We start from the raw sequence: 16,625 nt of genomic DNA, 5'->3' as shown, positions 1-16,625 counted from the left end.
ATGCAAGAACCCGCCGTGAAGGACGCGGAATGTCAGACCGGGAGACGGCGGTAAATTGTGCTGAAATGCGCGCGTTTTTCCGGGCTGATGGAACAATGTCACGCAGCGGTCGGAACTAATTTGCTGTGGCCCGAGGCCCCGAAGACAGCCGCGAGTGCTTTTTCCTGCGGGAGCGCTTCTGAATTTCGCTACCGGGCTGTTAACAGGTTGCGCTCCGGCCCAGCTCTATCTGCGTCCCGCGGACTTCGCGCGCTCCGCCCGGCGTCTGCGAACCAAACAGACTCGTGCCGCTGCCCGCAGGAGCACACAAACCGCGGGAAACAGACTCGTGCCGCTGCCCGCAGGAGCACACAAACCGCGGGAAACAGACTCGTGCCGCTGCCCGCAGGAGCACACAAACCGCGGGAAACAGACTCGTGCCGCTGCCCGCAGGAGCACACAAACCGCGGGAAACAGACTCGTGCCGCTGCCCGCAGGAGCACACAAACCGCGGGAAACAGACTCGTGCCGCTGCCCGCAGGAGCACACAAACCGCGGGAAACAGACTCGTGCCGCTGCCCGCAGGAGCACACAAACCGCGGGAAACAGACTCGTGCCGCTGCCCGCAGGAGCACACAAACCGCGGGAAACAGACTCGTGCCGCTGCCCGCAGGAGCACACAAACCGCGGGAAACAGACTCGTGCCGCTGCCCGCAGAAGCACAGAGGTGAAGATGGCGACCCGGGGAGCGCTGGAGCTGCGCTGGGTCCTGGTCTTGCTCTGCCGGATCGCTCCCTTAGGTCAGTCACTCTATTGCTACTTCTTCGCGTAACTATTCTACATTGTTGCATGAAGGTTTTATTCAAGAACTAAACTGATTGCTCACACTTAAGCAGCGCCGATAGAATGTCCAATACCGTGCGCCAGAACGTCCATGCATGTATGCGTTCGCCCTACAAACAGCCTATATGCGAGCGTCATTTGCATTCAAGAAAGCATCGCACCAACAGGGTGTTTGGTCATCAGTGAACTTCAGAACTTAGTGATCAGAAAGAAAGAAAAAAAGAACAAGGTGTAACGATTATTTGTGTTAGTCAGTGTTGCCGGTTTTACTGAGAATAGCGGGTGAAGGTCCGGCCTGTTCTCCGGTAGGCGCCAACAGATTCCCGGTAATGCAGGGGCTGCGAGGCTTCGAGCCTGGGAAAGGGGTACTGTTTAGGGAAGGACATTGTGTCCTTGGTTTAGGGAAATTCGGTTGTGGTAACATGAGGAGAATCTTCAAATGTGAACGCGAAGCGAACAATTTTCCTAATATGCATGGCGATCTGGAATTCGTGATGACTCCGAAAACCTGCCGAATTCCGCCGAGACCATGCGGAGCCGAAGTGACGTCACGGCCAAAGTCAGCCTGATCACAAACCGCTGATGAAAACTGCCGGTGGATTATTCCTGATTAACCAATCAAACGGGGTTTCAGGTGGATTTCTTTTCTTTCTCGTCCCTGCTCAAACTAGTAACGTCGGGTTTGTGTTGGAGAAATAGTTGCAAATGAAAACCAGTAACCGGCTAGATGTTTGGGTTACCCAGTAACAATAAGGGTCCCAGTTCACTAACCTACATCAGCAGAACGTTTTCTCTCGCCGCAGGTCTATAGTAGACGTAAATATGTCCAAAGATTATCGGTCTCAGATCAAGGAAGATCTATTGGTCAGATGTGATCATGCCTAGCGCCTAGTAAGCGAAGCTTGCCCGGTCCTGACTCACTCCTGAGGCAGGGAAGGCTGTAATTAATTGCTGGCGTGCTCAGCGGACGTCCACGGCACTTGAGTAAGATCGATCACTCCACTGCTCATCTACATCTATTCTGCACTGGACAAAACCATTTGCTACAGAGTATTGGGCATCACGTCCAGCAGAGCTGAGTACTGTATGTGAGTATGTTTGAGCGCATGCATGGGAAGAGTAGTATGTTTGAGCGTATGGGAAGAGTCCTGTATGTTTGAGCGCATGCATAAATTAAGCCCTTCTACATCAGCCATGATTGCGCCGGGATTGCCGCTAGGACTGCCGGTACTTCACAAGCTGGTGACACTCCAGCATCTCCAGTCGCAGCTGCCGCGTCCTTCAGGAGGCGCCGAACAAAGATATTATCGCTGAGGACACTAAAAGTGCATCTGGTGTTACACGTCACCTTCAGTCATTGGACACACCTGTTGGAAACCAGATGCAGCTCGTTGTCCAATGACTATCTGGCCCACAGAACGTTGCCGGCATGTTTAATGGGGAAGGCGCATGAATATGCAAATTGCTCTTCAGTTACATTTTGGTGGCCATGTTGGCAATTGTAAAGTAAGGCATGAACCAGTCAACTGGCAGAAGAAACAACATCATCAAACATCGTGACAAACATTACGGCTGGGGCATGTGCTTATTGCACAGTAAATGTCTGTATACCACGGATGAAGGAATACAGAATACATACTACTCACCTACTACTACACTACCTATACAATCCTTCATTGAAACAATCATTTGAATATTGAACAGACACCCACCGCAGAGATTGGCGAAAATGCGCTTCCTCAGCGCTGTCAGTGCCTGCAGACGGTGAGGCCATGGAGGCTTGCAGTTCTAAGCTAACAACTGTTGTTTCTCTGTCCTCCAAAGAGGCCCTCCATAAATTCCTGTTGCTATTTGACAGTTTTGTCCCCCAGTAGTGGTAATTTGCGCAGGAGACCATTAAACAGTGTCGGTGGTGAAGAACGCTGTACTTAAGGGTTTATGAAATCCTCGATGGACGTCTAATCCTGCCTTTGTCTTAGCCTCTCGGGTAACCGCCATAGAAACTTTGGCAGCCGTGAGAGTAATGCCACCAGGTAACCGCCATAGAGATCCTCGCAGTTGTGAGAGTTAGGCCGGCAGGTAACCGCCATAGAGACCCTCGCAGCTGTGAGAGTTAGGCCGGCAGGTAACCGCCTTAGAGACCCTCGCAGCTGTGAGTCGTGATACTTCATTAGAACTCCCCAGGGACCGTAAAATCTTGTCATTGCTACGGATGCCGTTCTTACGGGATTTATACAGCCTTAATGGACACATAGGTATCTGTCCTGTAGTCCCAGGGTGGCGTCATCAAAGATCTGATGTTGGTGTCATGCCGCCTAGTCATATTAAATCAGGCAGATAATGTGCTTACGTGAAGGACAAGTTTGATGCTGCCCTTGACGGAAATGAGGACTAATGGTATGCTTGGTGAATATTGGCCGCGTAACGGCGTAACTGAGAGCGGAAATGAGAACGGTCTTCAGCAGGGCCATCAGATAAGCACTGGAGCTCCTGACACTGACTGAGAAGAACGTGCACACGGGGAGATTCTATATAACACTTGTCTGACTGAGAAGAACGTGCACACGAGGAGATTCTATATAACACTTGTCTGACTGAGAAGAACGTGCACACGAGGAGATTCTATATAACACTTGTCTGACTGAGAAGAACGTGCACATGGGGAGATTCTATATAACACTTGTCTGATTCGAGGAAGAGGAAAAAAGAGAAAACTCATGACAGTAATATTTAGAAAGGCCCTCTCCTCCCTGTCCGCCTCCGCTATCCGGGAGCGAATCTGTCGCGGCGCGGAGAAGATACAGCAAAGCCCGGCGGGACCTTCCATCCGCAGACGCACTCTGAATACCATCCTTATCTGCCAGTGTGAAAGCAGAGAGAATTCCCTGACAACAGCCCCTCCCCGGCTGTGTCCTTCCTGTCACTACAATCTCCCGCGGATCTACTTGATGATGCAGACTTCAATACCGCTGAACGTGCGCAGCGACCCGTGCGGAACTCGGAGCATCACCTGTACGTCACCTGTACGTCACCGGGGGCCTGTTCCACCGCTCTATCAAAATCACATCAGCGCCGCTGTCAGATCTAAGGTCGCGGCACCAGCGGGAGCGCCGCGGAGTTTATTGATGCTGGTGCGCCGGAATCGGCTTATTTAATGAAGTTTGCAGCCCAGATGGGATTCCTATTGACGGGAGCTGAGAGGGAACGGCAGAACAAAGCAGTGCGTGGAGTGGCGCTCTGGAGCAAATCTAATTGTCGGAATGTGATTCTCGTTAACGAGTGTTAAGTACCAGTCATTGCAAGGTGCAACAGGCATTGGCACCTCAGTATCTGCAGCGGGGACAGAACGCTGTTCCTACCATTCACGGTCCGGTGCATTACTGTTGGCTATACATTGCGCTGTACGCCATTGAAGCGGTGTGTAAACAATGCTACAGGACAGAAGCGAAACCCCGAAATCAGCCAAGTCGAGATGCTATCACGAAACACTTCGGAAGATCACTGGCATCGTACAAAGAAGTGCGCAGCTACTGAACGACATGAAGTCAAGCCCTACGAAATCCTTCAGATTCACGCATCACCTACAGGTCTTAAGTCGTGCATTCATCTGTATTAAAGCGTGGTTCGTCGTCGATGGATGTTAGACATCCAGGTAATAAGATACGCCAAAAATAGCTATTTATGCAACTGGAAAGAATTTTGAAACAGACGTTTCAGACAGAAATTGCTGTATTTCGTCAGTGACTAAAGGAAAGAACTGGGAGAAAGAGGTTTTATACTAAAACTCTAAATACATATGTTAATGAATGAAGACCTTTATTGCACACTTTATTGTTAATGAAGTGAAGCCAATTGAGGGTGGTTCAACAGAAGACTGAGCCAAGACAAGGTCGCATGCTAATTGCTAATTGCTAATTAGCTCCTGTTGTTTTCGCGAATGTTGTTCGTCGGGGTGGAAAGGGGAGGCATGAACCCAAGTGCCTGGAAGTTCGACGCGTTGACCTTCTTACCTGATGAGGGTGGGATTGTACATTCTCTCTTATGCTGCTTCTCAAACTCCCCGTTTAAACCAAAGGGTATCGTTCTTATCTAGACACGGGATTACAGACGGGACATTAATGTGTCACTCCGTTTGCAACCCGGGATTACAGACGGGACATTAATGTCTGCGTGTCACTCCGTTTGCAACCCGGGATTACAGACGGGACATTAATGCCTGCGTGTCACTCCGTTTGCAACCCGGGATTACAGACGGGACATTAATGTCTGCGTGTCACTCCGTTTGCAACCCGGGATTACAGACGGGACATTAATGTCTGCGTGTCACTCCGTTTGCAACCCGGGATTACAGACGGGACATTAATGCCTGCGTGTCACTCCGTTTGCAGCCCGGGATTGCAGACGGGACATTAATGCCTGCGTGTCACTCCGTTTGCAACCCGGGATTGCAGACGGGACATTAATGCCTGCGTGTCACTCCGTTTGCAACCCGGGATTACAGACGGGACATTAATGCCTGCGTGTCACTCCGTTTGCAACACGGGATTACAGACGGGACATTAATGTCTGCGTGTCACTCCGTTTGCAACCCGGGATTACAGACGGGACATTAATGTCTGCGTGTCACTCCGTTTGCAACCCGGGATTACAGACGGGACATTAATGTCTGCGTGTCACTCCGTTTGCAACCCGGGATTGCAGACGGGGCATTAATGCCTGCGTGTCACTCCGTTTGCAACACGGGATTACAGACGGGACATTAATGTCTGCGTGTCACTCCGTTTGCAACCCGGGATTACAGACGGGACATTAATGCCTGCGTGTCACTCCGTTTGCAACACGGGATTACAGACGGGACATTAATGTCTGCGTGTCACTCCGTTTGCAACCCGGGGTTACAGACGGGACATTAATGTCTGCGTGTCACTCCGTTTTCGACCCGGGATTACAGACGGGACATTAATGTCTGCGTGTCACTCCGTTTGCAACCCGGGATTGCAGACGGGGCATTAATGCCTGCGTGTCACTCCGTTTGCAACACGGGATTACAGACGGGACATTAATGTCTGCGTGTCACTCCGTTTGCAACCCGGGATTACAGACGGGACATTAATGTCTGCGTGTCACTCCGTTTGCAACCCGGGATTGCAGACGGGACATTAATGCCTGCGTGTCACTCCGTTTGCAACACGGGACTACAGACGGGACATTAATGTCTGCGTGTCACTCCGTTTGCAACACGGGATTGCAGACGGGACATTAATGTCTGTGTGTCACTCCGTTTGCAACCTGGGATTGCAGACGGGACATTAATGTCTGCGTGTCACTCCGTTTGCAACACGGGACTACAGACGGGACATTAATGTCTGCGTGTCACTCCGTTTGCAACACGGGATTGCAGACGGGACATTAATGTATGCGTGTCACTCCGTTTGCAACACGGGACTACAGACGGGACATTAATGTCTGCGTGTCACTCCGTTTGCAACACGGGAGTGCAGACGGGACATTAATGACTGCGTGTCACTCCGTTCGCAACCCGGGATTACAGACGGGACATTAATGCCTGCGTGTCACTCCGTTTGCAACCCGGGATTACAGACGGGACATTAATGTCTGCGTGTCACTCCGTTTGCAACACGGGACTACAGACGGGACATTAATGTCTGCGTGTCACTCCGTTTGCAACCCGGGATTACAGACGGGACATTAATGTCTGCGTGTCACTCCGTTTGCAACCCGCGATTACAGACGGGACATTAATGTCTGTGTGTCACTCCGTTTGAAACCCGGGATTGCAGACGGGACATTAATGCCTGCGTGTCACTCCGTTTGCAACCCGGGATTGCAGACGGGACATTAATGTGTCACTCCGTTTGCAACCCGGGATTACAGACGGGACATTGATGCCTGCGTGTCACTCCGTTTGCAACCCGGGATTACAGACGGGACATTAATGTCTGCGTGTCACTCCGTTTGCAACCCGGGATTACAGACGGGACATTAATGTCTGCGTGTCACTCCGTTTGCAACCCGCGATTACAGACGGGACATTAATGTCTGTGTGTCACTCCGTTTGCAACCCGGGATTGCAGACGGGACATTAATGCCTGCGTGTCACTCCGTTTGCAACCCGGGATTGCAGACGGGACATTAATGTGTCACTCCGTTTGCAACCCGGGAGTACAGACGGGACATTGATGCCTGCGTGTCACTCCGTTTGCAACCCGGGATTACAGACGGGACATTAATGTCTGCGTGTCACTCCGTTTGCAACCCGGGATTGCAGACGGGACATTAATGTGTCACTCCGTTTGCAACCCGGGAGTACAGACGGGACATTGATGCCTGCGTGTCACTCCGTTTGCAACCCGGGATTACAGACGGGACATTAATGCCTGCGTGTCACTCCGTTTGCAACACGGGATTACAGACGGGACATTAATGTCTGCGTGTCACTCCGTTTGCAGCCCGGGATTACAGACGGGACATTAATGTGTCACTCCGTTTGCAAGCCGGGATTGCTTAGAACGTGAATGTCCCCGCGGGAATGACATGTGCATGCAGAGAGTCCCCGTAAGCCGCCAGAAGTCAGCCAGGTTAAGCCTCGGCGCGCGGCACGTGTGCGGCATGGCTGATACCGGAGTGAAGCAGCGTCACAGATAGTCCTGGCTTATCTAACCTGTTCTCCTTATTACCCCCCCCCCCCTCCCCCACAAGTAAATTGTGGATATTGTCATGCAAGTGAACATTTGACTTGTCACAGTCATAATAGCAGCCACCAATTGGCGTATTGTGATAGTGCAAAGAATCTGTCAAAAAAGATTATATACTAAATATCTATATACTAGCTTTTCAAATGGTTTGTTTAGCTGCAGGGAAGAGTAGCGCCTGGCACAGATTAACTAAAGATGTCCATCCCAACTTATTTACATCTTGATTTTCTTTATCCCATTAGATGGCAATGATGTCAGCCTAACTAGCTTTTGCAGCAAAGGCGTTTTTCAACAGGCTCGTTTATAACCCAGGTTCTAATTTGGCTTCAGTTTTCATCACATCACGGAACGCGTCTAACCAAAGACGCCTGCATGTCTGCAAATGTTGCAAATGTTTTGTCACATCAGGAATACTACACGTATACAGCTCCATTATCAAAGATGTAATCATGACATTTGAAAGTCACTCCAAAGGTTACCAACGCTGCCGTTATCTGAACGTAACAGCGGAACGCAGTGATATCACAGTTATTGTGGAGTATCTGATATCTGCAAACTTGATAGTCCGCTTTATTTTCTCTGAGCCTTCCCACGCAGAGTTACCAACCAGGACCTTCCTCCACCCGATATAAGCCCGATAGCTTCTACTGTAGGTCTCTTTTATTACCTAAAATCACCGGAATCTAAACTCCGTTCAGCACGATATTACATCCGGGTTCTGGTCGGTTGTCTTGGCAATCCACGGGCTCTCTACGTCATCAGTATAGATAGGTTTTCATCATTTCAGCAATAAAAGCATAACACACCCGATTGTGGCATGATAGCGTGCTACCGTAACACATTCAGGGAATGACATGCATCTGTTCCAGATAACGTTTTACTTTATAACACACACGTCCGCGCCATGATAGGTTAGAACGACATGATAACGCATTACTACATTACACACACATCGGCGCCATGATAGGTTAGTGCGACATGATAACGCATTACTACATTACACGCACATCGGTGCCATGATAGGTTAGTACGACATGATAACGCATTACTACATTACACGCACATCGGTGCCATGATAGGTTAGTACGACATGATAACGCATTACTACATTACACACACATCGGCGCCATGATAGGTTAGTGCGACATGATAACGCATTACTACATTACACGCACATCGGTGCCATGATAGGTTAGTACGACATGATAACGCATTACTACATTACACGCACATCGGTGCCATGATAGGTTAGTACGACATGATAACGCATTACTACATTACACACACATCGGCGCCATGATAGGTTAGTACGACATGATAACGCATTACTACATTACACACACATCGGCGCCATGATAGGTTAGTGCGACATGATAACGCATTACTACATTACACGCACATCGGTGCCATGATAGGTTAGTACGACATGATAACGCATTACTACATTACACGCACATCGGTGCCATGATAGGTTAGTACGACATGATAACGCATTACTACATTACACACACATCGGCGCCATGATAGGTTAGTACGACATGATAACGCATTACTACATTACACGCACATCGGTGCCATGATAGGTTAGTACGACATGATAACGCATTACTACATTACACGCACATCGGTGCCATGATAGGTTAGTACGACATGATAACGCATTACTACATTACACACACATCGGCGCCATGATAGGCTAGAACGACATGATAACGCATTACTACATTACACGCACATCGGTGCCATGATAGGTTAGTACGACATGATAACGCATTACTACATTACACACACATCCACGCCATGATAGGCTAGAACGACATGATAACGCATTACTACATTACACGCACATCGGTGCCATGATAGGTTAGTACGACATGATAACGCATTACTACATTACACACACATCCACGCCATGATAGGTTAGTACGACATGATAACGCATTACTACATTACACGCACATCGGTGCCATGATAGGTTAGTACGACATGATAACGCATTACTACATTACACGCACATCGGTGCCATGATAGGTTAGTACGACATGATAACGCATTACTACATTACACGCACATCGGTGCCATGATAGGTTAGTACGACATGATAACGCATTACTACATTACACACACATCGGCGCCATGATAGGCTAGAACGACATGATAACGCATTACTACATTACACGCACATCGGTGCCATGATAGGTTAGTACGACATGATAACGCATTACTACATTACACACACATCCACGCCATGATAGGCTAGAACGACATGATAACGCATTACTACATTACACGCACATCGGTGCCATGATAGGTTAGTACGACATGATAACGCATTACTACATTACACACACATCCACGCCATGATAGGTTAGTATTACATGATCAGTGAAGGCAGATGTAATGATACCGTTACACCACTGACGCACTTCACTGCCTATCAGGCATTAATTTTGACATCAAATCTAAATTGCAACTATTCAAAGTTGTTCATGTGTGGAATTTGTGTGAAATCTTACGTCGTGATCATGGCAAAGAATCATCTACGAGACAAGCCATTAAAAATCACCATATCAAATCAGGTTCAAATTAGATATATGATATGATACATCTTAGAGGTAACGTCAGCCACATATCTAGCCTGGGTGCCATCGGGTGGTAACAATGTGTAACCCAGGCTACCACGTGATCGGGCGGTAACAATGTAGGATGGCACCCAGGCTACCACATATCAGAGTGAATCAGGAGAATCACACATTACCGGTTCAGCGCCCCAGGCTACCACGTGCACATAAATATCAGAGCGAACAGCACATTTCCGGCTCAGAGATCCCGGTAATTATAATGTTCTGTCCTCAAGCTCTGATATAGGCCGTGACTTGCCCGTCCCCATTACATTGCAAGTTATTCCGAAGCTAATCTTTTGGAAGAAACGAAAAATGGGGGTCCCGTGTTCGAGGAGGTGCCTCGAGCTCGTTACAACAGCCTCATTACTCACATGGGTACCTACTGGCTGAGATAATACAACCTGGGGAATAATTCTCCTGCCGGCTGATGGCCCGACAGTTTTGCCGGGAGGATCGCGGCCTTGCGGGGCCGGGATGTAATCTTACTGTTGATAAAGGTCCGGTAAAGTCGCGGGGTTTGGATGCGGTCTTACTGTTGATAAAGGTCCGGTAAAGTCGCGGGGTTTGGATGCGGTCTTACTGCAAATTATCCGGCCTCTTTTAAATGTTGTATTCTGAATGAAGAAAGTCCAAAAATACCTACAAAGAAGATTTTTGAATGAGATTGAATGTTTAGCTACATCTTTTTTCTCTTATTTCTTCAGCAAGCGGAGCTTCATACCGCGTACGACCAGAGTCAACGGCTGTCCTGCATGGGCAAACTGCGGTTCTTAGGTGTGCTTTTGATCAAATTAGTAACAAAGAAGCTGTTGTATGGGAAGGACCGTTGGCAACTTTATCATATGGTAGTAATGTGTTGCACGTCTACGACCGTCATCGGATTGTGGGTGACACGGCGCGGGGAGAATACAACCTGGAAATCCGGGGGACGAAAATGGCGGACGGTGGGAAATACAAGTGCTACACTGACCCGATGGCTGCTGCAGACGCCACATTGACAGTTGTAGGTAAGTAAAATTAAAGTTTTCTGAAAGTTCATGTATGAAACAAATACAACCTCTGCTTAAACTGCGGACCGGCTGCTCTCTACATGCCTACATTTTTTCTATTTTCCCTTCAGTTTCGATGCCGAACCCGCCGTCGATATCAGGCGGAGAGCTGACCTTGACGGCAGGTGATCAGCTGTCCCTCACCTGCCGAGCGTCAGGTGGACATCCCGCAGCTCGGCTCACCTGGCTGAACGGGACGGACCCTTTCCAGTAAGTTGGCAAAATGCAGGTTCCCATTTCCTTATAGCATCAATACTACTGCTACCACTACTGGGGAAGATAACACTTGCTATGTTTGATCTGATTACAGGTCTTCTGGTGTTTCAAGTGACGGGGACAAAACCCTGGAGCTGTTCGTCCCGCGTTTGACGAAATGGGACAACGGCGCCAACTTCACCTGCCTGGCTGACCAGGGCTTCCCACAACTCGCCAGAACAAAGGCCTCGTCCAGGATCCTGAGAGTCAAGTGTGAGTCTGATGTTCCGTACACGATCCTGAGAGTCAAGTGTGAGGATATTTAGTCGTTACATTGATGGTTAGGCAATGGAAAAGTTACTTTATACTGTATGTCATTTCATGCTGATGGCGCTGTATCTGCCCCCAGACCCGCCGGTGGTGCAGGTGCCGAGTCCGTCCGTGCACGTCAGGGAGGGCGAGCCGGCCAGTCTCAGCTGCATGGTGGACAGCAACCCCAAGGCGGACGTCACGTGGCGGAAAGTCGGAGAAGCTCTTCCATCGCTCAAGATTATCAGGTAAGACGAGTTCCCGTCCAGTCGTGACGTTTTGCAGAATAATGTTTATAACTTTCAAAAATCGTACAAGTCAGGGCTGCTTTTAAATTTTCGACTTTTTTTATTTGGAAAGACAATTCTCATTTTCATGGGTTCTGCGGTTTCCTACTCAGAAGGCATGTTGTCATTTCTGTAAATTTGTCACGTGACAGGGACCACTTGTTGCAGCTCCCCAAAGTGTCCAGGACGGACGGCGGACTGTACCAATGCGAGGCCAACAACGGGGTCCCGCCTGTGGGACTGGGCTCCGTTACCCTACAGGTCTACTGTGAGTGACGAAAGTAGCTCAACACCTTTCAGGCAACTGTAATATCTAACCGGTAGCAAGGATACTGCTTTAAGAGTACACGTCAACATCACTGGTCGCCTTTTAGTCGATGTGCCAAGCTGATTGCTAGGTTAGTTTGAGATTCTTAACAGCATGATACTAATGCATAATGTATTATTTCTGCCCTAGACCCGCCTGTGATAGAAGCCACCATGGAAGACAAAGTTACGATGTTGTACGACCAAGACGACCCGTCCGTCCAGTGCCTGGCTGCCGGGAACCCCAAACCTCACGTCCGCTGGCGGCGGAAGGATACAAGTCTGTACTGGGACAACCCGCTCCGCTTCCACCGGGTGCGGTACGACGTGCAGGGCACGTATCAATGCGTGGCTGCCAGCGACGGCTTCCGGGAAGTCACCAAGGACGTGTTCATCGACGTCGTAGGTCCGTGAAATGTCGTCCTGAATTAACCTTTTGCCTTCCAGGTTATCTGTCTAAGTCAAGTGGCTTTTACCTTAATTGTGCTCCCCTTTTTAATCATCTCAAAAATTAGTGACAGTAACCTTGGACGCAGAGAGAGACCAGGGTACATTTGTTATTATAAAACACCATCTGGGCCGCAGGACGTTATGGGCCCGGGAAAGGCTTGTCGCAATTAGGACAGCAGAGTTATGAAACAATCTCCCATTTGTCTCATCAGGGAAGCCGTCCATACAGAGCGACGCGTCAGCGGTCTCTGCGGCGGAGGGAAGTACCGCGAGACTTCGCTGCGAGATTCTCGGTGACCCGTTACCTGGCAGGGTCAGCTGGTCGTGGCGCAACAAGCGAGGCGGGGAGACCGTTCTCATGGCAACCGACGTGGGCCTGTCGATCATCGAGAAACCGGTACGTTTGTCATTCCATATTTGGCAATCGCTACAGGGCAGTACAGGCGTTCATCAGCATTTATAGTACCGTCTTCATAGGTCTTCTTTCAGGGAAAGAGTCTATCTCACATTCCTTGTGAGAGAACTTATTTGACTGACAGGTGTCCATATACTCTAACTGACAAGATGGATGCTCATTTGTTACTGAGCCTCAGTTTGGAGCATCGATAACCGGGGTTTGCTTGACGTTATCAATAACCGGGTTTGCTTGACATCATCAATAACCGGGTTTGTTTGACGTCATCAATAACCGGGTTTGTTTGACGTCACGGACAGGTGGATGACGGGACATCCAGCACCCTCCTCCTGAAGGATGTCGGGATAGCTCAGGAAGGGACGTACGTCTGTCAGGCGTCCAACATGTTCGGGGAGGCGCGGAGGGAAATCCGGCTGGAGGTGTCAGGTACTATTCTACTCTTTGCCTACTGAAGATTGACATACAAAATAAACTATAGTACATGTATACTCAAACTCGGAGAATTTGACTCACCGGGATTTTCAGCACTGGGTCAAAGTTCGTCGGAAGTCTGTAACGCCCCCGCCCTGGTTGAGAAGGGCGATGATGATGATGATAAGCTTACGACAGAAACCTCACTTCGCTTCAACAGGCTTTGTCTTACGAGTTCCAACAAACTATTTAGGCACGTAGGCCATACGTACTTTTGTCTCCAAATGTAGCAGAATCTCGTCTATACATTATGACTAAAGTACTTTATATATAGAGCCCTCTATGCATCTCTTTGTTCCCCCCAGGATCCGGCCGGCCCGTGGTGGCGCTGTCCGTGTGCGCCGTGGCGGCCGTGCTGTTGCTCCTGTACGGTACTGGCATACCTTATATATAGACTTTGTTCCCCCCAGGCTCCGGCCGGCCCGTGGTGGCGCTGTCCGTGTGCGCCGTGGCGGCCGTGCTGTTGCTCCTGGCCGCGCTCTGCGGCTGCTGGGCTGTCCGGACCCGCCGGAGCCGCAGGGACAAGAGGAAAGGTGAGAGATCAGCGGAGGTCTCGTGGAAATATATCTAGGCCACAACAGCAACATATAGAACAAAATCTCAGATCAATCGGGTTTCAGCAAATTCATTCTCGAACGGTCCCAAACTCAGCTAGACAACGGCAAAACTTCGCTGCTTATCATGGGTATTTAAGAGGAATACTTCTCCCAAAAATATCTGTAATATTGTGCAAGTGAGATTCTTTCTTCTGATTTCAGAAACACCGACACTGTCCTCCGCCCGCTCGATGCCTCCCGTCCCGAAGTCCGTGAAGAGGCTGGGGCATGGTACGAACGACTCCGGTGTGGAGGACCTGGAACTGCAGGAGTGGGACGGGACCCTGAAGCCGCGCCCGCCGCCTCGGGGGGACAAACAGTGGGCGTCAGTGGGCCTGTCCTACACGGGTATAATCGGACTGCTTTTCACCTACTGTACCGAAACAATTGCCGTTTATCTATCAACTTTCTAAGGCCATGTTAAGAACGGCAGGAACAGCAACACAGAGGTGACACAGAGAAAGTAATCTAAGAGACATTAACTTTCAAGTATTCAAGTAGCATTTGTTTGTTCCAACGTTTTTTTTTTCAAACTCCACGTCAATTTTGGATCGATCTCCAGAAGATGCGTTTTGCTAGACGTATATAAGAGTTTACAAGAATGTATCCTAGATCTTACTGCTAATTGAAGTGAAGAGTGTTGCTTTTCCGCAGGACTAGCGCACGCCACCACCTTACCGCCATAATACCATTCCCTCAGGTCTGGCGCATGCGCACGCCACCACCTTACCGCCCTACACAACCGTGGAGCGTCATCGGCCGGACGGCGAGGACATCCGGGCACGTGGGGGCATCCCGGAAGAATCCGTCTTGACAAGTGACGAGTACATATCGGTGAGATTTTCTTTGCAAGCTCGAACGCTACCACGGGCATCCACGCATTCATTCACTTGGGTACACAAATGCGGGCATTGCCTCGCACGCAGGCGTACGCACACGTACACACAAACACACACGCATGCATACGCTCACGCACACACAGACACGCACACAGGTACGCAAAATACCCAACACTCCTTTCGCCGTTTCAGGTCGAGGCTCCCCCACCTCCTCCCAAGATCCAGAGGGGCCGATGGAAGAGAGCGACCCCTGGCGGCGCGTCCGTGCGCAGCAGTCTACACGAGGCAGAAAACGCGCTGAATGAAATCCAGCAGGCTGACAGCATCTGAGGAGTTCGGCTACCAAAATTGGACCTCACCAAAGCTTCAACACCTCCTGTCCGGTCTAAGCAAGGACATTATATATAATGTCCTTGGTCTAAGGAAACACTAACGTGCAAGCCATTAACCGCAGACACAAGGTCAACATTACCAGTCCGTACGTCGGAGGGCGATCGGGTAAACCCATCTTCCAAAACTGCAACATCGCCACTAACTTCAAACCTCACGCAGCCCTCAGGCAAAAACCGGTCCCTCCAAAAGACTAACCTCACAAATCCAGTGTCATTTACAGACTGAAATGTGAGGAAACCAATTGCAACAACACGTGTATATTGGAGAGACCAGTGAGTAACTAAAAAATGTGCAAACAAAATTGCAGACCTGGGATTGGAAGCTATTCTTCGCCCTTTTTCCACACCACCAGTAATTCAATTTGAAATCCACGGATATCCTAGACCGTGGACCCCGCTGTTTTGAACGTGAGAGGCAACATATGAATGTTCAATTCTTCCCCCAACTGGAAAGGAGACCTTCGTTTAACTTCCCAGCACCTGAGCCTTGCCCTCCTATCCAAGGAGACCACATTTCGCCCCTGTACTCAGACAGCAGGAGCGTATTGACTCTTCAGCATCAAACCTGTTTTAACTGTGTCTCTTTCATTGCAACTATCTCGCCTTTGTTTTCACTTCTGTTGCATACCGATTCTACCTTATAAACACATGTTGGACTACAGATCTTCGTCAGTCACTGACAAAAGGTGGCAGGGTGGATGCTACATCAAACCTTATTTGCTTTTCTTAAACCTGCCCTACACAAAGCCTGTAAAGGTCAGGCTCTTAAGCTAAGTTCCACAAAGTATTTTTACTTTGACGTTTTCACGACCTATATGATGTTACTAAGTCCGTGTAATCGAAGCTGCCCACGGATTTGTGTTGTCATTTCGATCTAAAATACCGACATGATATGTGAGATGTATGTAAGCTATTATGGATGTCACAAGAACGTTTGTAAATATAGACGTATGTAAAATTTCCTCGTAACAGCAAAAATTGATATTGGTAATACTATGTGAATCGAAAATGACAACCAGGATAAACAAGATGGACTATAATGTTTCAATGTTGAGCAATGATTGATCAAGTGATTATCACCAATGTTACTATTACATATGTAATTAGCAACACTTGCTGAGCTAAAAGCTGATATACTGTCACTACGTTATTGC

At 49.1% G+C, this 16,625-nt stretch overlaps 1 protein-coding gene across 1 annotated transcript; it reads left to right on the top strand.

Annotated features, from left to right (window-relative positions):
* LOC136447265 (kin of IRRE-like protein 3) lies at window positions 1-15,470 on the top strand. The gene is made up of 14 exons (XM_066446000.1): window positions 1-31; window positions 174-779; window positions 10,867-11,169; window positions 11,283-11,421; window positions 11,522-11,679; window positions 11,816-11,963; window positions 12,155-12,270; window positions 12,460-12,714; window positions 12,971-13,155; window positions 13,473-13,599; window positions 14,055-14,177; window positions 14,403-14,588; window positions 14,941-15,074; window positions 15,272-15,470. Exons 1-14 carry the CDS (start codon window positions 1-3, stop codon window positions 15,407-15,409), a joined length of 2,649 nt encoding a protein of 882 aa, XP_066302097.1. The 3' UTR covers window positions 15,410-15,470.
* The last annotated feature ends 1,155 nt before the right edge of the window (window positions 15,471-16,625 follow it).

The sequence above is a fragment of the Branchiostoma lanceolatum genome, chromosome 1 (genome assembly GCF_035083965.1).
Source record: "Branchiostoma lanceolatum isolate klBraLanc5 chromosome 1, klBraLanc5.hap2, whole genome shotgun sequence".
In the NCBI taxonomy this organism is placed as follows: domain Eukaryota; kingdom Metazoa; phylum Chordata; class Leptocardii; order Amphioxiformes; family Branchiostomatidae; genus Branchiostoma; species Branchiostoma lanceolatum.
Note: the sequence above shows the minus strand (reverse complement) of the source record. Positions and strands in the feature narration are given on the sequence as shown.

Coding starts and splice junctions, on each gene's coding strand:
- LOC136447265 (XM_066446000.1), top strand. CDS start 1: ATGCAAGAACCCGCCGTGAAGGACGCGGAAT. Junction 14,589..14,940: donor AGTGGGCCTGTCCTACACGG/GTATAATCGGAC, acceptor CCATTCCCTCAG/GTCTGGCGCATGCGCACGCC. Junction 15,075..15,271: donor CAAGTGACGAGTACATATCG/GTGAGATTTTCT, acceptor TCGCCGTTTCAG/GTCGAGGCTCCCCCACCTCC.